The sequence below is a fragment of the Microplitis demolitor genome, chromosome 6 (genome assembly GCF_026212275.2).
Source record: "Microplitis demolitor isolate Queensland-Clemson2020A chromosome 6, iyMicDemo2.1a, whole genome shotgun sequence".
Classification (NCBI taxonomy): Eukaryota; Metazoa; Arthropoda; class Insecta; order Hymenoptera; family Braconidae; genus Microplitis; species Microplitis demolitor.
This window is the reverse complement of record NC_068550.1, coordinates 3,831,716-3,854,472: the sequence shown is the minus strand read 5'-3', so window position 1 is coordinate 3,854,472 and position 22,757 is coordinate 3,831,716. Positions and strand designations below refer to the sequence as shown.

The window sequence follows — 22,757 nt, the reverse complement described above, 5'->3', positions numbered from 1 at the left end:
ACTTTAATTGTGGACTCAAATTTTTTCTTAAAATTATTTAAATTATGAATATTTCAATACTTACATTTTTTGTCTATTTCGAATACTTAATATTTATTATTGTATATATTTATTAATTAATACAAAAGTTTTTATATTTTATTAAAAGAAAAAATTAACAAGTAATTACGTGCAATAAAAATTAATTATTTAAAAATGATTTCCATTAATCTAGTTAATTTAATTGAATATTAATAAAACAAATTACCTTGATATACATAAATATGTAGACAGTATATATTTATATTTCATAATTTTCTAATTTGCGGTTATAGAATAAACTTTTTTAGTATATTTCATATTAAAATTTTTTTTTATAAAATTAATTTCAATTATATATAAATATTTAAAAATATTTATGCTTCGATTTCATAATTTCTATTGTCGTATCTTTTATTTAAATATTTTATTTATTACAAAATATTTTAATTGATTTATTTAGATCATTTAATTCATTAATTAAAATTAACAAATTAATCAAAATATTTACAAGAAGATTAATGAGTTTCATTTACAATAATTAATTATATAAATTATTTACGCCTTCAAAAAAAAAAAAAATATCCACAATCTTGTCTCGAATGAATTAAAAAAAATTTCACTAAAATTATTCCGCGAATAAAAATAAACCCGTTTAAAATATTTTTTGTTGACGTCTTAATTTTTTTAACCGGAAGTAAAATCAAGCGGAGAAGTTAAAATTAAAACGATCTATTCTGCACAAATTTAGCGACTGAACTTTGTATAGACAATTAGACATCAGCAATAAAATCATAAACTAATCCAAGCAATACATAAAAAAATATAATAATAATAATAATAGTAGTGAACAGAGAAAAAAAAAACAAATAAAACGTGTGTCATCTATTGCGAAATGAAAATAAAAACGATTTTGATTTCACTTACATTACTCTTGTAGTGTAATAACAACTTATATATCAAGTTATTTCTATTGTTAAATTATGAAAACAAAACATGTACTAACAACCAGACTGTTATTTATTTTATGATTAAAAAAAAATTATAAAATATTATAATAATTGCAGTCTTTGAAAAATTCAATCTAACATTCAGATTTCTTAGAAAAAATTATAAACGAAGTATTTAAAAAATCTAATGAAAAATTATTAGCAATCTCAATGTGTTAGAAATTTCCGCTATCAAATTATTTGAAAAAAAAAAAAAAAAAAAAAAAAAAAAAAAAAAAAAAAACGCAAAGAAATTTTGTTTTTTTTTTTTTTTTAAATTTTAAATGTTTATTTTTGTGCTTATAGATCAATGCTATTCACTTTTAATTTTAATTAAGAGAATAAGTAAAAAAAAATCAGGAAAAAATTGTCTGCTATCGTGATGACTAGACATAAAATTTTTTAAAAAATTCACCATGAGGAAACAATACAATTGTCAGATTTTTTTGAAATCTAGTGAAAAAATCCATAATAATCAAATAATTTTTTTTCTTGGCATCATAAATTATTCATCAGGTTTTTTGGGCAAACATACAAGTATGAAAAAAAAATTTATCAAACTCAGTTGTAATAAATAATTATAAATTATTTATTGATCAATAAGTAATATTTGAATATTAAATGTAGAAGAAAAATGCAATGATATAAAAATTTCGTTGTATAAAACTTTAAACTTAAACATTAAAGAACTCCATGACAAAAGGTTCGTCATCAGAAGCATAAGGAGTTAAAGGCAAGTCATAAGGCAGAGGAAACACCGGGTTTCCTTGATCGTCTTGCTCTTTGATAGGAATCGTTTTTGCTTTAAACAAAAATTTCGGCAGAAAAACAACACCTACTTCATAATTTAAAATAGTTGTTGAAGTTTGTCCGTAACCCCAAGCAGCTTTGCTTAAATTTCCACTGGTGACAACAGCCCAGGGTACTTTTTTTAAATCTGGAGATAACCTAATGTAGGTTTTTGAATGTGGAATAGCACGATTACGTGACTTGTTACCGGCTTTCCACTGGTACAAATATTTATTTAGCCAGGGCTGCTTGTCGTGAACGCGTTTAGAGTATGGAAGACAACAGCAGCCGACACGCATATCAAAAGAATCTTTGAAATTATTAATTGACGGGTAGACGAATTTGAAATTTGGCGCGGATCTGAGCCCCTGGGATTTGAGACTGGCCATTGCGGGAACAAATTCGCGGGTGAGCCATGCATCGTAATTGGGCCCTAGACTTCCGATACTTGAAGCTTGGGCCACTATGGGCCACTGAGCAGCTTCTGCTGGTGGATCCGCGTGCTCAGAGAGAATCGACGCGAGTTTACGCAGCCCCCATCGACCACGTGCCGCGTTGCGATGAGTTCCAGGTACTGATGCTACAAAACATACATTGACTGATGAAAAATCCAAAGTCTGGAGCAAAGAAATCCATTTGTCTAGCGCTGGATTTTTGTACTCGCGTAAATAGTCAATAAAGTCGCGTTTAAAACCTGTAGGAGCTTCTCCAGATGAGTTTGACTCATCCGTTAGCTTGGGAAGGTGCGGAGAGATCCAGACAGCTTGAGTACGATTGTCCCAGTCATCACTGTACAAGTTTGCTGTTGACACTACGACTCTAGCACCGCCATTCGTGTATTTCAGAACAGACACTTTGCTATGGTGAGTTCCGAAGGCTGTGGGAGTTTCTATTTTAATAGTTTTTATATTTGAAGGCAGAGGAATATCATCGCACCGAGATCCCAGGAAGATTTGACTGTCGGCTTTTTGCCCAGCGAAGAGATACTGCAGGCAGAGCCAGCCCACGTCGACCATGAAGTTGAAATGAAGACTTTCTTCGATCGTTCCGAGACTGATGTCAAGAATTTCTGGGAAGGTAACGCTGTAGGGTTGACTCCAAGTCTCTGGGACCTTTTGGACGCATGCTAGAAAAAGATGATAAGGTGCTGAGAGTGCGTACTTGAGGTCAAACTGTCCTATAGGCTCGAGGTGCGGAACCTGCTGGCCTGCTTTTTGCATTCGCTCTATTGCGTTATTCCGGACTTCAATGCGCGCTTTGTCTGCGGTACAGGAATTGAATGCATCGAAAATAGATTTACCAGCTGGGAGAGATTCTTTGGAGGAAGTTTTTTTGGGACTTGAACTTTCTTTAGATTTCTTTGTTGCGGAACTGGTCGATGGCTCCGAAACTCTTTTCAATGCCTGTTTAGTTTCTATAACCGCTGATGGGTTTTCGCTGGGTTTTTTTTTACGAAGTGTCAGCTGGAGTACTTTTAGCTGATCCACGAGCTCCGAACGGTCTGGGCAATCGAATTCTAAATCTGGTGGCAAATTTATGTCCCCTGTCAGCTGTCCGTTCAATAACTTTTCCACTAAAAGTTATATTTATTCAGATTAAGATATTTTTTAATTTTTTTAGTAAAAAACAAAATACTTACGGTGAGGATGCGACATTTCTTCAAAGTGAATTGGGTTTTTTCGGTAACATTTTTCTTTAAATGGGCAGAGTTTTTTTGAATCCATTGTTTGTTTATTTTCTGCAAATAAGTGAATAATTAATGACAGATGTTAGTGAGTTTTGAATGATTTTTCGAGGTTAAAATATAAAATTACTGACCATTGACGTTTATATTTATGTAAATCACAGTTTAATTTCCAATGTTTTAGTAAAATTATAATTTACAAACTAAATATTTAAATAAATTATTCTACACACGTGTTTTAGTTACATAATTTACTAAATATTTTGAAAGCAATAAAATATAAGTATCAAAATACAATTACTTTATTTACGTTGATAATAAAGAGAGTTGTATTATCACAGCTCAAAATCGTGCTCGCGATCTTTCCTTCCGTCGAAAAATGTTATTAGTCGGTAAGGAAAAAAAGTTATATTCCTGTTGTTGAAATTAAATTTCACCGTTCAGAGAATCGGTTTTGAGTCATCGAAATATAAAAAATATATTTATGACTTCGTTACTAATTTTTGTATAAATTATTATTTATTGAACTTTAGTTTACAAAATTTATATATAAACCGACACGATTGTTGTAAGTTTGCGCAGTATCGACTAATGATCACAAGGTACTCGGATCGAGTCCAGTTGACTGCAATTTTATCAAAAAAAGACAATATTTTAAACAGCGCTTCAATAATATGAAATTTTCCAAGGATTTTAACAATAAAACTCGGGATCGGAGTGAATGCGGACTGAAATAAAATCAACGATACTCCGAAATCACTCCGGTGAAAAAAAAGTTCCTTATTTACTTCGTGTGAAGAATAATTTTTTTTTCAAAACTTCGGAATTCCAAATGACGGAGTGAATTTGAATTGAAATAAAATGCATATTCTCTGAAAATTGACACCTGATTTTTTAAAGTGAATATTCAAATATTTTTTTTGTAAAAAGACTATCCGTACAACTCGATATTTTTCAGACATCACCTGACGATGACATGGTTGTCAAAATTTATTGAAATTTAAATCAACTTTTTCACTGACCGAAAAAAAAACTCAAATAATTATTTGAACTCACGTTACGTTTAAATAATTCGCTTTGAAAAATATTATTAATTAAAGTAATTTGTATTTGCATATCTGGACTATCGTAGCTTTGTATATTTACAAGTAGAATTTCTAATCCATATCTTTAGAGCTTTACTATTAAATCTATTCGTTGGTAATCCGTTTGTAAATCAAGTCCCAAATGTGTAAGGGTTTCAAATACTATTTGCAAAGAGTTTAATTGTTTTATACTAATTACAAGGACTAAATAGTATAATACAGCAGACCTATAAAATTCAGACCTTTAAGCTTAAATAGATGTCCTTTTACCAAAACTGATTAAGGGTTTTATGTATGCAGGAAAATTTATTCAAAAAGTATAAAGTTTTATCGAAGTGGATAATTAAAGAGGTCGTTGTGTACTAAGCTGAGAGTAACGGATAATTTTTCAATGTAATACTACATTTTGAAAAAAAAATTTAGTTTACCAAATTTTTTTTTTTACTAGTTTTACAAATTTTTACAAAAAATTGTGACCCGCGTAATATTATCACCCGACCCGAAAGTGGTGGTCACGAAAACGCGGTTACGATGTCTTATTATCCTCTTGTGGCGAGTATACAATTTTTTTTTCACACCGGAATGGATAATTTGATTAAATTGGAAATAAAGAAAAAATTTATTTAATGTCTACGGTTAGAAAGAAAGTAGATCTATTTTTTATTTTTTAAGTAGCAGAAATGTTTCAATTTTCAGAAATAATAATTATTTTTTTTTTTATATTCGACTGCTCTCAGAAGAATTTAAAGATTCAGAAATAAGCTATAGAGCAATAATTAAATACTAAAATCAAAATTATTGTCACTAATTAGGTCTACCATAGCTATTTTTTTTTTAAATAGAAATGCTTGAAATTAATGGTATTTTACGCACCTAGAGTGGAAAGTAAGATGATCAACTTTTCTGTGAACTGAAAATTAATTTTATTTTCTTTCAATATCAGCGAGAAGTTTAGTAGCACGACGAGGAAAAAAACGAGTTTTTACTGCCCCTCCATTAATTATAATAAAATACAATAAAAAAATAATAGTCAAATCTCAAAATTAAAATAAAAAAATTCTTCACTAAACTCTCGAACCAAAGGTAAAGTCATGAAATGATAATAAAAATGTTAATAAGATAATATAATTATCGTGATCACATTTAATTACAAAAAGCATTATTAATTTTTTTTTCTGCACGATCATCGAAAAATTCTCTCGGGACCACAAGTCCAGCAAGAAAAAAATTTCATACCTTTGTGATTAATAAAGTGATAAAACATTTTTATTTATTAATTAAATATTTATTAATATTTTTTTACTTTCATTTTCTATGACTGCCATCAATTTTTTTCTTCACGTTCTCACAAAAAATATTAACAATGATATTAATGAAAGTGATCAGTTTTATTAAAGAAAAAAAAGTAATTTCAGTATCACATGAAATATAAATTTTAAATATCTCTCGAGTTTTATTATCATTAAAATTTTTTAGCATAGAAAAATATTTAAAATAGTGATCTTGCTTTATATTCGTCACGTTCCATATCTAGTTTAAGTGGAATTGAACAGAACGTTATGTTGACAAGTGATCATGAAGACAAGTAAAGGAAACATGGAAGTAAAGTGAAGTAAAATCCAATGACGGTATACACTAAAAGAAAAGTATATACTTACATATATATATATAGATGTCAAATATATGTGAAATACATATAACATATTGTGATGAACCGAAAAAGAGACGACATGTGAAGGTGGGAGAGACGCTGAGCGTCGCGACGCCTCAGTTTTCTCAGTCTCCGCCCAACCGGCTTTGCATTCACTCGAGTACGTCTGTTTACTTTGCAAGCTCATATCGAGCTTTCGTGTTTTCATAGACAAAGATACGCAAAAAACCGCCAATTGTCAAATTTTTTTTCCATTTTTATGGTTTTTTATTGTTGATAAATTTATAAATATATACATACGTTATTTGAGTCTTATGTAAAGGATTAAAGTTTTATTATTTCACGATGACAACTTTCTGGCTCAGTTAATCGTGTGATTAGTGTGTGATACTTTGGGTGTAAGCTTAAAAAAACTTAAAGTTCCAGTTAATCAGTATCTCTGGAGGCGTTAAGGAAACAGTCAAGATCAATCGCTGCGAGAAAATGTCGACAAGACAAGGTGATTTTAATTATTCATCAAAATATATATATATATATTTTTTTTATTTAACGTAATCAGTCAACTATTTAATTAATTAATTTTTTTTTAATTACTCAAAGTATTTATTTATCAAATCGTTAGTCATAAATTTTTTAAATGAGAAAATATTTCGCGCCAAAAAAGAAATTTAATTATTTAATAAAAAAATAATAAATTTTTTTTATACAAATTATTACGCTTTTTGCAAATTTGTTTGAAAAATTAAATTCGTAATTAAATTTATGATTAAAAACTTTCATCGAAAAATTTATTCTAATTTTTAAAAATCAATGAATAAATTAAATAAAAAAAAAGAAGAATTTTACGCGGCAAATTTTAATTTGAATAGTTTATTTATTCAATGAAGTATAAAATGACTTTTGATAAAGAGTAAGTATTGAGCTGAAAAAAAATAAAAAATCACAGTAATTTTTTTTATTTTAAATTACAAACTAATTTTCCTAAAACTCATCAGAGCGGATCGAGCATACATAATATCTAATCTATTTTAGTAACACGTTAAAGTTTGACGAACTACAATAACAAACTTTTTGACTACTAGTATAAATTGTTTTAGCAATTAAACCCGAGTTACAAACATAAATTAAATTTAACTGTCAACGGCTATTAATTTACATTAAAACGTAATTAAAAATAACAATACAAAATACGAAAAGTATACATTTTAAATTGTATAAATTAACCGCTTTTATAATTATTTATTTTTAAAGAGTAATCTCAGTAAACATGAATTTTATTCATCAAATAAAAATAAAAAAATTTTTTTATCCCGATAACATCTGCATAGATTCGCTCATCGCTGATGAATGCACTTCAAGTTACGACGTCTTTTCATCGACGTACTTAGACAAATAGCCGTGTTTCGAAAGCTACCGTCTTGCGTTTTGCATCGGTAGTTTACGTCCTCTCCCATTCTACCATTCGTTGATTTACATCTTTCACTGTCTCACTCTCTCTGACTCTTACTCTTACTCTGTCTCAGTCTTGGGTTCGTCTTGAGCCTGTTGTCCTCCTTATCATCTTTGTCATCCTCGTTTTCTGTATTTCCATGCGATCGAACATCGCCAAGTGAATCTCAGCAGTTACCCCAATTGTGAGTTTAATTTTACTATCTCGCTTGCTCACCATCCTGATAGAGAATCCTCAAATTTACATTCGAGACGTGGTTCGTTGCATCTGCCTACACTTGTACTTGTAGAACGCTATCAGTATATTATAGTCGTTGTATTAATATATAGTACGTACATGTACATAGTAATGGAAATACTACAAGTAGTAGTAGTAGTTGTAGTAGTTGGTGTAGTAGAAGCAATACTAGTAGCATAGTGTTGTGTAGTAGTTGATCTCGTTGTTTGATCAGACTCGCTCGTGCTCATCAATACCAATAATCTATCAATTTACCACCAGATCTATTTATTTTATCGTAAAAATTTCATTAATTATCGAATTATTTGGAAACTTCGTGCAAAACGGACACTTCAAAATTTTCTAAAAAAAAATTTTTTTATTAAACTTTGGATTTTGAACTATTCTAATAAATTTTATGGTTTAAAATCGTTTGATAGATTTTTATAAATTGCTGGGACTAAATGACCTCTTCAAATTTTCACAAAAAAATTTATGAAATAAATTTTTTTTTTTCAAAATTTTCAGCTGACATTTTTCCTCTGTTGAAAAATTAATTAGCAAGATTTAAATTTTAGATAACAGAAATTTAAAAAAGATGGTTAGTAAGAGCCGGATATAAATTAATTAAATAAAGCTCAGTATTTTTAAAACTGCTAATTTTACTACTAATTAATTTTTCAAATTAAAAAAAAAAAAAAAAAAAAAAAAAAAAAAAAAAAAAAAACGAGTAAATAAATAAAAAATTCAAACATAAAAATATTCTTAAAAATTTGTTTTACTCTTTATTAAAATTAATTATTTATCACATTAATTATGAAATTTTTCTTAATTAAAAGTAAAAAAAAATTAACGTTAATGAAATTATAATGAATATTATATAAGCTCAGCTTCATAAAATATATATGTATATAATTTTTCTGTTAACAAAAATAACAGTAATTTGACATTGTCATCGTGATTCATTTAATCGTGTTAATTTTAGTCATTTAATTAATCTTCGGACTCTGTAAATGTATAACTGCCGAGATGATTGATATGAGACCTCGTACATCCGTTTCATCAAAACTCTGACTTCCGTGCTATGCTACTGAATTAGTCGATTAATTTCCTTAGGATTTAATATCACATACAAACTATTACCTCAAATTATTTGCATTACTCCTGCTATGCAGCCACAAACTTTCCGATCCATTTAAATTAAATATAAATAATAAAAAATAAGATATTTAAAAATTAGGTCGAGTAAATAACTGAGTCATTGAAATATATTTCAGCACTATTTACTCAGTTAATAATAAAATAGTGAGGAAATATTAAATCAAATTATTTAAAACAAATCAGTTTAAGTTCAGTAGACATGTTTAGAGATAATCAGACAGTTCTCATGATTTTATGACGCATCATCATCAATAAAATTCTTTACTCAAACATACCCACACATGCATACATACATATATATATGTGAGAGTAACATCCATAAAATTAATACCAGAACATCAGTGAAACTTGACTGGCAGAGCTTTGAAGTTACGCGCGTAGCTATCGGCAAGATTCCCATCGCACCTTTCACTTGACTTAACTTCCATCGCACATTCCCATTCACATCACACTATCTTGTATCGTACGTTGCTCTAGAAATAGCTTTCAGAATATATTTATATACATATATATATATTTATGTATGTATATGTATTTATCGAGGGCCGAGGGGCGAGAATTGAGGTCAAAAATTAATGCAACCCCAGCGCGCTCGATCAAGCAAACGCCAAGTAATTCAACTCGACCTATCTACTCGATCGCTCCGACTTTTTACACCCCCGCAAGCTCTCACTCTTTCTTTTAAACTTTCTTCTTTCTTATATCAGCAGACTCGGCATTCTTCATATGCTTGTGTCACTTGACTATTCCAACCTTATCTTTTTAAACTTTTCTTTTTTTTTTTTTATTAAAACAATACTTGCTTCAAGTGTTCTTACAACTTATAATTAACTTTTTTTGTCTTTTTTAAGTTTCTTGTTAATTGATTACCTGTCGGAAAAATTGACAAATCATTTTTTTTTTAATCTTTAGATCAACTTAGGTAATGATCGTAAAAAAAATTTTTTCAACGCATCAGTGTTTCAATTATTTTAGTTGTAATTAAAAATTAATTATAATCGAAAAAATTTTTTGAAAATTTTATTATCTGCTTTTTTTTTATTAATGCGTTTTAAAAAAAATTTTCAAATTATTTTAAAAGATTAATCTTTATCGTTCAGTATGTCAACAACTTGACGTAAATAAATAAAAAAAGGGAGAGCTTCCTGTTAAAAAAAAAAAAGAAAAAAAAAAAAGACTTTTAATCCCAATCATTTAAAAAAACTACATGTACGCGTCAATTAATTTTAACATCCAAAAATTAATAAAATAAAAAAAAATTAATCTTTTAAAATTTTTATCTCGATTTTTAGTCCAACGCGTAACTCTAAACTAATTCTCCAGCAATCTCGAATCCATTTCTGTTAAAAAAAAAAGTTAAAAGTCTCCAAAGTCAATTATTTCCATCATAGACAGTTTAAAATAGAAAAATATAATTTAATTCCAATTCAATTTGGTACCATATGAATTTTAAATAAAATTTTTTTATTATTTTATCAAAAAAGTTTCTCATCTGCCTCCCACGTCGCCATTATTATTTTACCACAAACAAATAATTTTAATTATTATTAAAAATAAATATTACTCTCTCTTTTATTTGTATAATTAAAACATAAAATTAACAACCAATATCACCATAATTAATTTCATAATTACCAACCCGTTAATAATTAGCAAAAAAATTTTTGTCTGACATAAAATATCCTATGACTACTGACACGAGTAATAAAAACATTTTTTATCTATTAATTATTGCTTATACATCTATTATAAAATATATATACATATATATATATATATATATATATATATATATATATATATATATATAATATATATATATTCATAATAAAAATAAATAAATTAAACATGACATAAAAATGACTATAACTAAAAACGACATATTTACGATCGATATTTGATCGAGGTCAGAATTGATTATATGATTCTATCACAACGTTAAATTTCCCACGTTAAAATTAAAACAATAATCCGTTCTCTATTTTCAATAAGCCGTGACACGATAATAAACTCATCAGATTTTAACGTAAACTCTTTATGTCCATGAATATTTAAAATTATAATTTTGTGGACTACTAATTGCGAAAAAAAAAAATATATATATATATATAAAACCCTGATGATGTATTGGCTGCTATTGTCGGATTCGAATGATTTTCAATCAAGTCGGTTATTTGCTTGTCATGTTCAATTTATTAATCATATATGCATGAATACATGACAAATATTAATCAATATATAAATAAAAAATTTAAAAAATAATGAGTTAATTTAATAATAGGAATATCAAATAGAGAGTAACTGTAGTAAATATTAAATTTATTTTTCTGAGTATAGTACGAGCTTATTATTAAAACGAGTCTATAACTTGGTATTACTTTATAACCTATTCCATGACGTCACTGACTCTATTCTTGACATGTCTCTCAATTAATTCAATCATTCTACTCAATCCTACTTATATTTTCTTGATTTTTCAAAGACAGATATTGAAATATTGATAAAATTAAAAGTGAAAAATCATTCTCGTTACTGTTTATTTCTATTAGAGTATTAAAAAAATCTTGGATAGGTATAAGATTTTTTTAGTAGATTTCATAGAAATCTATCTTTTGCATTTGTCCTCATGGTGGATTTTTAAAAGAATTTTCTCATAATCTACCATAATTTATCGAGCAGGTTCCAAAAATACTATTGGTTCAAAAGTAATATATATGTAATATAACGCGCCATGTTGCGACGATAGCGGCCACAATTTTTAACGGATCTAAATGAAACTTGGCACACTTATTCTATGAACGATTATCACGGTTAAGTTCGAAGATGAGCAAAATCGGTGAACTCGTTTAGAAATGTTGGATATTTGGAATTCCAAAAATAACGAAAAATCCTACTTTTTTATTTTTTGTTTTACGATAATTTTTCCACTTTTAATAAGGGTTCAAAGTCACTTAATTGACTCATGTGGTTATGCTGGTAATGCCATTGTTCATATTTTTGAAAATTTTTGATAGGTTATTATTAAATTGTATATATATATATATATATATATATATATATATATATATATATATATATATATATATATATATAGAAATCTACTTCCAATCCGGATGCCAAATGACCTTTTTTTTACATAAATTTTGAGCTTTTGATGCAACAAAATCCGATCTAAATAAATTATTGCAGTAAAAAAATAAATTAAGTTGTTAAAAAGTCGTTAAATGCGAGTCGATATAACTCAAGTTTGTCGTATGTCAATCCCTGGGTTTTAACATCATGGAAATATATTGCTGTCAATACACTTTTATTCGATGCCCGTGTAGTTTTATTTTTAAAAAGTTTGTTTTTTATTTTTGTTTATGTTTCTAGTATAAATTATGACATTGAATTTTAAATTCCCACTTAATTATTGAATTTAATATAAAAATCAGTATGATTTTTTTTGTAAAGGATTAAATTTTCCATAAATTTATCTAGAGTAATTTTTTTTTTCAATTTTGATATTTTAACCAGAATTTTTATTTGAAGTTTTAGGAAAGTAAAAATTTCTACATTTATGAAAATTTACTTCAAATTTAAATTCTATTCAAACTACTGAACTTATATAGAAAATTATCATAATTTTTCATATAAAATTTGATTTTCTAAAAGGTGTTATCAATAATTTACATCTCATTTTCAGTCAGAATTTTATTTTAAATTTCACTAATTTCCATTAAATGAACAGTCGGGCCTCGTTATAAGACTATTTGGTGTCTTTTTTATAAACGAGGTACCGTAATAATTTGAGAGAAACTAATAGTCTTATAACGAGGTCCTATTGTATATGAAACAACTATTAAATAATATTTGTCTTTTAAAAATTACAAATAATTTTATTCACCGTTTTTATATTTAAATTTCTGAAACTTAAAAAAAAAAATAAATTTAATATTTCCAAACTCAATTCAACTCCATATACTTAGGGGATCTCGCTTTATATACATAATATTTATACGCAAATAATTTTAAACGTGTTTATAAAGTGTTATCGAATGACGTCATCCCTATTTTTATTTCGCATTTTTACTTTACTCTATAAGGTTTAAAAAGAAAACTAACTCTTCTCCTACTTGATATACTTTAACTCACAAATACATTTATATATATATATATATATACATGTATAGCATTAGCAGTAGTATAAGTTATATAAACCATGTGCAAAGGAATAGAAACAGGAATAGGAGGATAGGCAATTGGGAAAAGTTGTTGAGGGATTGAAAACTTCTCTCTCATTCGAGTATTCGACTACCGATTCCTCTCTAAAGCGTGTAATTGCTTCGTCGTATTACGAGACCTGTACGTTATACGATTTCATTGCTTTTCAAACTCTTTTTTTCTCTGTTTCTCTTCCTCTTTTTTTCCCTTATCCCTTTTTCATCTTCTTTCTCTTTCACTCTTACAAAAATTTTCCTATTAAATTTTTTTATTTTTATTATTTATTTTATTTCACTTGTATAACAGTAAAAAAAAATTTACACGTGCCACTTATTTGCTATAAATATATTTTTTATTTCTGATTGTTAACCATTTTATTTTATTTTATTTTATTTGCTTTTTATTTACTACAATTTTATTTTTTTTTTTTTTTACGTGGCTTGATTGTAAAAAATAAAAGTTTAAGTTGGGATTTTTTTTTTTTCTTACAGTTTTAGTTTTAAAAAATAAGATATAAAAGTTTTTTGGTTGTACAGAAATTGAAATTCTGGCGGATATAATCCGAATAGCAAACATCATATGATCTATCGCGGATTTTGGGTGAGTGTCCAGGGATTTAGGGCGACCCCAGAGTTGATGACTATTCCCTTCATCCATATCCTCAACTATCTCTTTCTCTCGATATCATATCATGTCCTCTCGCGATTTGTCGTGCGCAATCTATTTCTCTTCATTGCTCGTTCGTTCATTTGCCTTTTTTTATTTTTTTAAACTGGCATCAATTCCTTCGATTCGACAGATCACTGAGTCAGCTCGTGAAATTTTAAATGACCTATATCTGTGTAAAATATTGTAAAAAAATCTATATAATAGAGAATGAGTATCAGAAAACATAAATTAAAAAATATGAAATGTTGATTGAAAGCAAAGTAGAGAAATAGTATAAAAAAATAATAAATGACTAAAATCAACATTTCATCTCTTTGAGTGTCGTTGATGCTTTGTTGTAAAAATCGATTTATTATTTGTCTGTTTTAAATCTTTTTGTCTGTTTCACTTTTAGGAAAATAATATGAGAGTAAAAAATGGATATTTTACATCTGAAGTAAAAGAAAATTTTATATAGAAATAAAAACTTTCGTAAATGAAAAAAGGTTTTCATATTTATTACTAAATATTTCACTTTAATGCTTCGTAATTAGTATTTTAATTTTCTGTTATTACTGTTCGTAAAAATAATTAAAAACTGGGTAGCAGCTCGCGTCTTAATTTTTATGTCTGGCGGGAAAAACTACCATCTCTTATTCATATAAATCAACTACAAATTTCTTAACAGTAAAATTTTATTTACATTGAACTTGAAATTTAAAAAAAAAAATATTTTTTTTTTTATTTTTAATAAAAAATTTTCTAAAAATTAATATTTTAATTTCCATAGAAATATTATTAGTAATAAATGAATTGAATTTTTAAAAATTTTTAATATAAAAAATCGACAGAATTTAAAATTTAAAAAATGATAAATTACTTAGAAAATGGCGATGATTGACTTTAGAACAAAAAAACTGTTTTGTCTTCAGCGAAAAAATATTGTAGGATTTTAGTCGCAACTACGCAATGAGCGTGGGTGAAAACAAAGAAAGATAAAGAGGTAGATAAAAAGAGAAAGCAAAATTACAATTCATTAACGTCAATGTCATCTCCGTGCACTAAGCGTTAGAATAAATGTGTTCTACCGTCATTATTATTTTCTCTTTTACGTGGACTCAGGCAGACACTTCACGAACACTCCATTTAATTTGGCGCCGCACAGTCTTCTGTCACTCTCTTAAGTCATCTATCTTCATACTTATCTTTATTATCATATTTATTTATTTATCATAACAATAATAATAATAATAATCACTATTGTTATCATTATTAACATCAAGCTTTTTTACTTTTTACCTTTTTTATTATCTCCACTAAGAACTTGTTAAACACTTTTATTTGTAAAGTACAGTAGTAAACATTCTTTAGACAATTAAATCTTTTAACGACTCACTTATTAACATACTTTTTATTTCTTTTACTCTCAATCTCTATTTGCAATTACAGTAATTACACTTTATTCAATTTTTTTACTAATTACACTAAATAAAATAGGATTTCTTGGCGCGAGAAATTTTTTCTCGCCCTTAGAAAAGGTTTTTGTCATTTAAAAAACATTATTGTAGTCAATTCACAATGCAAAATTTTTTTCTGGGTACAAGTAGTGAAAATTTCTGGCAACAATCCTTTTTTTATGGGTACAAATTTTAAATAAAAATTAAATTTATGTTTTGTGAAATTTCGCTATGACTTTTTATCATAAAATCTTTATTTATACAAATAGATATATATGTGAATGATCAAAAATGATAAATTGAGAACTGAAAATGTTAGTAAGATGTCACCTATATAACTAAACAAATAAATAAAATTTATAAAATCAATTGAATTTATTTAGCAAACATTTTATTACGAAAATAATTTAAATAGTAAACGCGAATAAATAAATTCTGATGAAAAGGTAAACAAAATATTATTTTTGACAGCATCAATTTATTGGAGCTTCCATTAATATTTGTGATAATTAATAAATAAAATGATAGTGAAGGAAATAAGTTTTTATATAAATAATAAAATATAAAAGGCTGAATTGAAAAATTAACTTTTAATAACGACTTTTCAAAATTTTTTTTTCATTTAAACTCCGACCTATTATAAGCCTCGACCTTGCTATTATATCCGAGTATGCAAGTGTATATAAATTTTGTATGTATACATATAGCTAAATTAAGGTGAGAGAGAATAGAGCACTTTGTAAGTTTGTGTGAGTACTCGAGAAGTGTGAGGGCGTGTTATAATTAGGCCACAATTAAACGCACAACGGGTGGTATACTTGACTCTCTTTCTATTATCCACATATCCTTATCTCAAACATATATACATACATACCAAAGTATATATTCACATACATATCTATTTATATATACACGGATGCACATATGGATGATGATAATGTACATATATACATACGCATTACGATTGTTTGGATTAAAGATAATGAAAGGCGTTCTGTTCTAAGCTTTCTGGATCCATTATATTGAATTTCATGTCTTCTGCAAGATTCTACCCCATTATTTATGCTAAAGCTATTATGCTTGTGACATTAACACTTTTGTTGACTACATATTTATTTCACAATTTTCTTAAATATTATTTATTTTTTCACTACATAAATATTTACGCATTTCAATTTCTGAGATATTTATAAATATATATTTTGAAATAATTTTAATATTATTATTATTATTATTATTATTATTATTATTATTATTATTATTATTATTATTATTATTATCATTATTATTAATGCATTGTCAAAATGCACAATGCAGCAAATTCACAAATTTTTCCGGAAAGTTTTTGACAGTTCAAAAATTTTCTAAAATGTCCCTGAAGTTTATAAAATTTACAAAAATATTACAGATAGTTTTTGAATTACTTTTTTTTCAACACTTCTTTATAAATTTGTTGTGAATATGCCCAAAATAATTTAATTTATTTAAAAATTAATTTTGTCTATTACATGAGAGCATCTTATTCAGACAAATTGAAACGCTTGCAGAATAAAAGTTTCGTAGTCAAAATTACATCTATATGAATTCGTGAACATACATATGTACAAATATTTGTATATATTTATGTGTATATGAGTCTTAATAAAGTTTTTATGACTTTTCAAATGATTAAACACGAGTTAACCCATTTAAATTTACCTTCATTCTACTTACAATATATATATGTATATTAAACTCAAAATTCATATAATTTAATACTCACTAAATATTACATAATTTTACTTTCGACAGTATAATAATAATATCATACAATAAACACCCGTACAATTTATATGTCAACAAAATAAAAAATTTATTACTGATAAGAAATAAAATTACAAACTTTTCAAAAAGATATAACTTTAAGAAAAATGATAAGAAATTTTTTTAAAAAACTTTCTCGGATGAAATATCTACTTTAAAGTTCTTTTTGACTTTTTAACATAAATCAATATCATGGGAAAAAAAATTTAATTCGTTTTTATAAACTTTAAAAATATTTATACATCAAACAAAAACACGCGGTTTAATTTAATTTATTTAAAATTAAATGTATGCTAAAAAATTCAATGAAAAATATATAACAACCTAAAAAAGTATAATTCATCAAAATATTTAAACGAAAAAAAATTTTTTACAAGTCCAGTTCAGCACAAAAGGTGCAAAATAATGAAAATAAAAAATAAATTCTTACTCGTTATTTTCGAGATCTCGCAGATAGAAAAAAAAATAAAGTGGAAAGTAAACGTTTATACGAATAATCTTGACTTTTGGGCGGAAAGAAAAAGAGGCGAGCGAACTTTATTGGGTCATCGTACAGGAAAACGAGTAGATTGAACAAAAAAAAGTGAAGAAGATATCAACTGAGGGCAGATGTGATCTCAAATACAGATTTTTTGCTTCCCTCAACAACTCACAAGGTCGATCCTCATTTTATTTCATTTATTCTGTTTTATTTTTCACGTTATTTCACCCGATAAAAATCAAACTAAACCCCAATATCCGTTGCTTCTTCTTGTGGATTCAAAATCACCTCAATATTTACCCAATTTATTTATCTTTACGCTCATGATATATATTCTTTCTATCTCGGAAAGTATTTTCTTACAATACATTAGCTTTTAAATTTTTTTATTCACCCTCATTTCATATTTATTTACTTGCCCATGGTTGTAAATATATATTCACTTGATATATTTAGATCCCGAGGTCTTGCGATCTCCAGAGAATTGCAAATGCCATCGCCATTATGCCACTCAAATTTTTTCGCCTTTAATTATTTTACCACTATCAAGTTAATTAATTACTTTAAGTAATTTAATGAATAAAAAAAATTATAGTAATTGAATTTACACAAATTAATTAAATAAATAATTCAATTTGGAGTAAAAACCCGTCCAATGATTATTTAAATATTTTTTATTGCCCGAGTGATTTATGAAATGATTAATTGATTTATTTAAAAAAAAAAAAAAATGTTGGTAATGTATACGATCCGAGAGAAACAGGGAAATGGGTTATAATAGTCGGGATAATAAATTATCTTCAGGCATCTCTTTGGAATAGCACGGAAATTCCACGGGAAATCGATTTCTATTTTCAAATAAACGACTGTTGACCGTCGTGGGAGTACTTCCGGCTAACCGATTACACGCCGCATTGTTTTCAGCAATGAGATTTAATCGCTTGGAATTGATTCTATTTTTAAAAAATTTAAAACAACTAAATGAAAAATAAAGGAAAACAAATTACTTACACTTGATTTTTTATTGATAAATAAATTACTTTTTAAATTGAATCACTTAAAATTTACAATTTACTTATAGTACTTAATATTTTTTATAACCAAACCAATAACCGTTTTATTGAAACATTTAATAAAATAAATATTAGTTTTTTTTTTCATTAATTTTATTTATTTATTTCAGTTTTTATCAAGGACCAGTTATGACAGGAACGTACCGGAGATCGGTGAGTACAGGTAGAGTCAATTATATTAATTATATATAATTTATAATTTTAGTGTTCGATAAACATTTCGTTTAGAAAAAATTAATCAAAAAAGTAGTAAATAAGCGTCGGCCATATTGATTTTGAAAATTCAATACTTTGTAGGAATTGGAGTTTAAATTTTTTAAGCTTTTAAAAATTTAAATATATTAATTGTCAATTTGAATCTAGAGACGAACTTTTTTAATTATTATGTGAATTAAGTTTTTTTTGAACGTGTTTATGAACAACTCAAAATTTCTCGATCAAAAATTGATTTGAAAAAAGATTTTCAAGTCCATTGAAATTTTGTTAGCATCAGCGTAAAATTATGAAATCAAAAGATCAAATTAATATTTGGGTTTATATTTATGACATAAAGTAAAAGACCGATACTCGATCATTCCATATAATTCTATATCTCTATTTATAAATATAGATGTATTGAACAGTTTTTGGTGATCAGTAACGTCAAAAATAATCTCTGTATGTATAATGACATCAGTTACAAATCAGTTATCATGTATTTGAACATAATTACCTTGCGTCATTGGTGTAATAGATTATTCACAAAAACGTTAGAAACTCAGAAAAGATAATTATAAAACTTATCTACTGTTTATCATAATTATTAAAGTTTTCTAAACGTTTAGTTGAGCATGTCCGATATCTTTGATATATATGCTGGCCAATGGATACCATTGATGCAATAGAGGATTTAGTAAAAATAGAAAATTAATTCGCCTTCTTTTCACTCTATTTTCTAGGAAAAAATTTGCAAAAAAGAACTTGTGTATGTGTGTTTTCTGTATTGTTATTTTAGAAATTTTATTTCTTTTTTTACAATCCTGGCTTATTTTCATTTCGAATGAATAAGACATGTTAGATATTAAACACTCGACAAGGTTAAAGTAATAATATTTATCAAAAATTTATAAACGTAGTTTTTTTCTACATGTACGAAAAATTTCCACTCAATTGTTGAAGTTGAAATTGAAAAAAAAAAAAAAAAAAAAAAAATTATTAATTTTAAATCACAGCAATGGACCATCATAATTCAACATAATCAAACTTAACACTTTTCATTCAATTAATTGATAGCCAACAATTAATGATTAGTGATTTTTTAATATCTTATTTGATGTGAGTTTTAAGTCGAATATTGTTACATTTAATGTAACTCTGTAACATTCAGATGATACCGTGCGAGTAGTAAATAAATGTAATATTAAGATTTTGAAATGGTCACACTATTATCATTAGAATTCATATTTAATGATTTACTGGATATATTGAAACATATTATCTTACGTAGCAACGTCAGCTACAAAATATCATATATTTGGACGTAATGACTCTGATGCACGTCATTGATGTAAAAGATTATCTTTGATGATGTGATAAAATAAAACTATAAAGCCTATTGGCCGTCTATCGACATTATTAGAGCTCACTCAACGTTCAACTGAGCACGGTCGATTCAATTGCGGTTCAACAATATATTTTATTTTTAAAATTCTTCTTCATTACTAAAAAAATAATAAAATGAATTTTTTATACATATCGAGTTTTACAATATGGATGTTTATAATTATTATAAACTTAAATGTTTCATCGGTAATATCAAAATTAGTTCCAATTCAGAATAATGATCCAAGCGAATGGCGTGAATATGGAGCGAACGGTAAGTTTTTAAAAATATATTATATCTATTTAATCTCTCAATTAGAAGAATGCTCTAAAATCAATGAAAATGCCCTATTTGAAATTTCTTTCAAACTATTTCCTTATTTTTAATTTCCGTAGATATTGTTAGACCCGAAGATTCAATAAAAAAAAAAAACTTTATTTTATTTTATGAATATGTAATAGTTATGTCTTAAAATAATATGTGACTGGAATATTTACTTTAATTTTTTTAGCCAATATCGCTCAATTCAATAGTTTGTATGCAATAACTATCAATGAAGAGTTGTTGCGCAGTGATAAATATTGTTCTGGCAGATGTAATTTACTTGATTCAACAGGTGTAAAAAGTGCACAAAATTTAATTTATCCAAACCAATGTTCTGGATCACTTCGCTATTGCTGGCTCGAAAGAGTAAGTTAAAACATTTACTTACAATGTTATTAATACAAGTAATAAATTATCATAATCAAACTATGTCCAAATAAAAAAGGAAACTGAAGAACGAAAAAAAGCAAAAGCGGACTACGACAAATCATTTGAAACAGTGGTTACTACTGGCGATATTGTATTTTGGATGAAGATACAAACCCGTAGTACACCTTTTTATCGTAATGTATTACAACACACGGGTAACATTTGCAAGTGCTTTTGTGAACGAGATGATTATTCAAATTTGAATAATAGTCGTGGTAATTTACTTGATTCAATTTGCTTTGATCCTGTTTCAGTTGATGATGGATAGTGAGTTTTATTATTTAATTATTAGTTGTAATAAAAAATTCCCATTTTAAATTATAAATATTGTTTGATAGTGTTGCAACTGGCGCTAGATTTAAAAGACACGGTAACGTTATATTCCTTGAACTTCAACAAGGAATATTATCATTAGGAAAAATTGATCCAATAACTCTCAAGTGGACGACTTCAAATAATTGTAACTTAAAAAAAAAAGTTATTGGTGATTTCCGAAACGATGGTAATTACGATGGTTTAGAAATCATTCTAAACGATCTTACTTTATCAGAGAATGCAGTTGTTACAGGTAAGTTTTCAATTTTAGATGTTATGAAAAATATTTATTATATTAACAGTTTTAAATAATTAGATTGTTTATGTTATTAAACAGGTGTTACGTTAGGTGATTCATTGCGTGGACGGTACGTCGATGAGAATGGAAATATTGATGAAAATGAATCCGAAATTACACAAAAAAGTCAATGCCATGGAAGGTAATTACATTCTTGTTCAAATGTTGTATCTTTCAAATGATAACTTATTTTTAAAAAATATCAATATTTATACATCGCGTCACCAATTCCAAAAGGGCGTATAATTTTCCATTGATCGCCAATCCTTTTGTAAATTTATTTTATAGCTACAAATGTAAAAAAAAAAAATTAAACTGCCAAAAAGGCATGTTGCTTAAATTATATGCCCTTCTGGTTTTTAACTAAGCCAAAAGAACGTATAAAAGTATGTTTTTTTCGAATTAGTAACGTGATATATATTAGTCTAATTGTGATACTAAAATCTTTTTTTGTTAAAAATTTGTGTCGTAGTAAGTACTACAATTATTTAATCATTTTGTTTTAGTGCTATCGACATGGTACATCGCGATTCAGATCTTCTGCCGTCTACAAGTTTAATAGGAAAAAATTATGAACGCAGTGAACCTTGCGATTATAAGATACTTTTTGGTGGAACTAAGGAGAGTTCTGATAACATACAACATGTTGTTCCATTTGTCGATTTACAGGAGATCGTCACCGATAAAAATTCACCTAAACCAATTCACGGAATCGGTTGGTATTATCGGGGTTATCCTAGTTATGGAGGATTTCTGGCTCTTAAAATTTTCACAAAAAAATAATAATTTTTTTATATTAAGATGAATTCCAACGTTTTATCTATTCAGAATTATTGAGTGTATAAAAAATTGTATTATTTGTAAAATTATTTGTAAAATTTACAAAAAAGAACTTGTGTATGTGTGTTTTCTGTATTGTTATTTTAGAAATTTTATTTCTTTTTTTACAATCCTGGCTTATTTTCATTTCGAATGAATAAGACATGTTAGATATTAAACACTCGACAAGGTTAAAGTAATAATATTTATCAAAAATTTATAAACGTAGTTTTTTTCTACATGTACGAAAAATTTCCACTCAATTGTTGAAGTTGAAATTGA

The 22,757-nt window shown here is 26.8% G+C and overlaps 3 protein-coding genes across 9 annotated transcripts in view; 2 read left to right on the top strand and 1 right to left on the bottom strand.

Annotated features, from left to right (window-relative positions):
• LOC103573089 (transient receptor potential-gamma protein) overlaps positions 1 to 22,757 on the top strand; it is a 136,640-nt gene that overhangs the window by 87,850 nt on the left and 26,033 nt on the right. For 4 of the 7 annotated variants that reach the window (XR_008403836.1, XM_008551980.1, XM_008551962.1 and 1 more), the window contains one exon: positions 18,819 to 18,871. Coding sequence is in view for 5 of the 7 variants with exons in the window: in XM_008551980.1 (XP_008550202.1) it covers positions 18,819 to 18,871 (53 nt within the window). In the remaining 2 variants the exon portion in view is untranslated. Of the gene's footprint in view, positions 1 to 6,363; positions 6,716 to 18,818; positions 18,872 to 22,757 lie in introns of those variants that run through there. The other 3 variants (XM_008552007.3, XM_008551998.1, XM_008551990.2) reach the window with 3 other exon arrangements.
• On the bottom strand, positions 1,374 to 3,782 carry LOC103573080 (probable tyrosyl-DNA phosphodiesterase). Its single transcript, XM_008551950.3, has 3 exons — positions 3,615 to 3,782; positions 3,436 to 3,534; positions 1,374 to 3,369 (listed from the first exon to the last, which is right to left on the bottom strand). The coding sequence occupies exons 2-3, from the start codon at positions 3,518 to 3,520 to the stop codon at positions 1,682 to 1,684; spliced, it is 1,773 nt and encodes a 590-aa protein (XP_008550172.1). The 5' UTR covers positions 3,521 to 3,534; positions 3,615 to 3,782; the 3' UTR covers positions 1,374 to 1,681.
• LOC128667950 (uncharacterized) lies at positions 20,279 to 22,565 on the top strand. Its single transcript, XM_053739725.1, has 6 exons — positions 20,279 to 20,563; positions 20,802 to 20,980; positions 21,060 to 21,310; positions 21,382 to 21,611; positions 21,696 to 21,798; positions 22,163 to 22,565. The coding sequence occupies exons 1-6, from the start codon at positions 20,425 to 20,427 to the stop codon at positions 22,437 to 22,439; spliced, it is 1,179 nt and encodes a 392-aa protein (XP_053595700.1). The 5' UTR covers positions 20,279 to 20,424; the 3' UTR covers positions 22,440 to 22,565.

Bases quoted from the DNA above. Each gene is read 5' to 3' on its own strand.
- LOC103573080 (XM_008551950.3), bottom strand. From the start codon at position 3,520: ATGGATTCAAAAAAACTCTGCCCATTTAAAGAAAAATGTTACCGAAAA. The intron at 3,370-3,435 runs GTAAGTATTTTG...TATAACTTTTAG, and splicing joins AGAAATGTCGCATCCTCACC to TGGAAAAGTTATTGAACGGA.
- LOC128667950 (XM_053739725.1), top strand. From the start codon at position 20,425: ATGAATTTTTTATACATATCGAGTTTTACAATATGGATGTTTATAATT. The intron at 21,311-21,381 runs GTGAGTTTTATT...ATTGTTTGATAG, and splicing joins GTTTCAGTTGATGATGGATA to TGTTGCAACTGGCGCTAGAT. The intron at 21,799-22,162 runs GTAATTACATTC...ATTTTGTTTTAG, and splicing joins AAAAGTCAATGCCATGGAAG to TGCTATCGACATGGTACATC.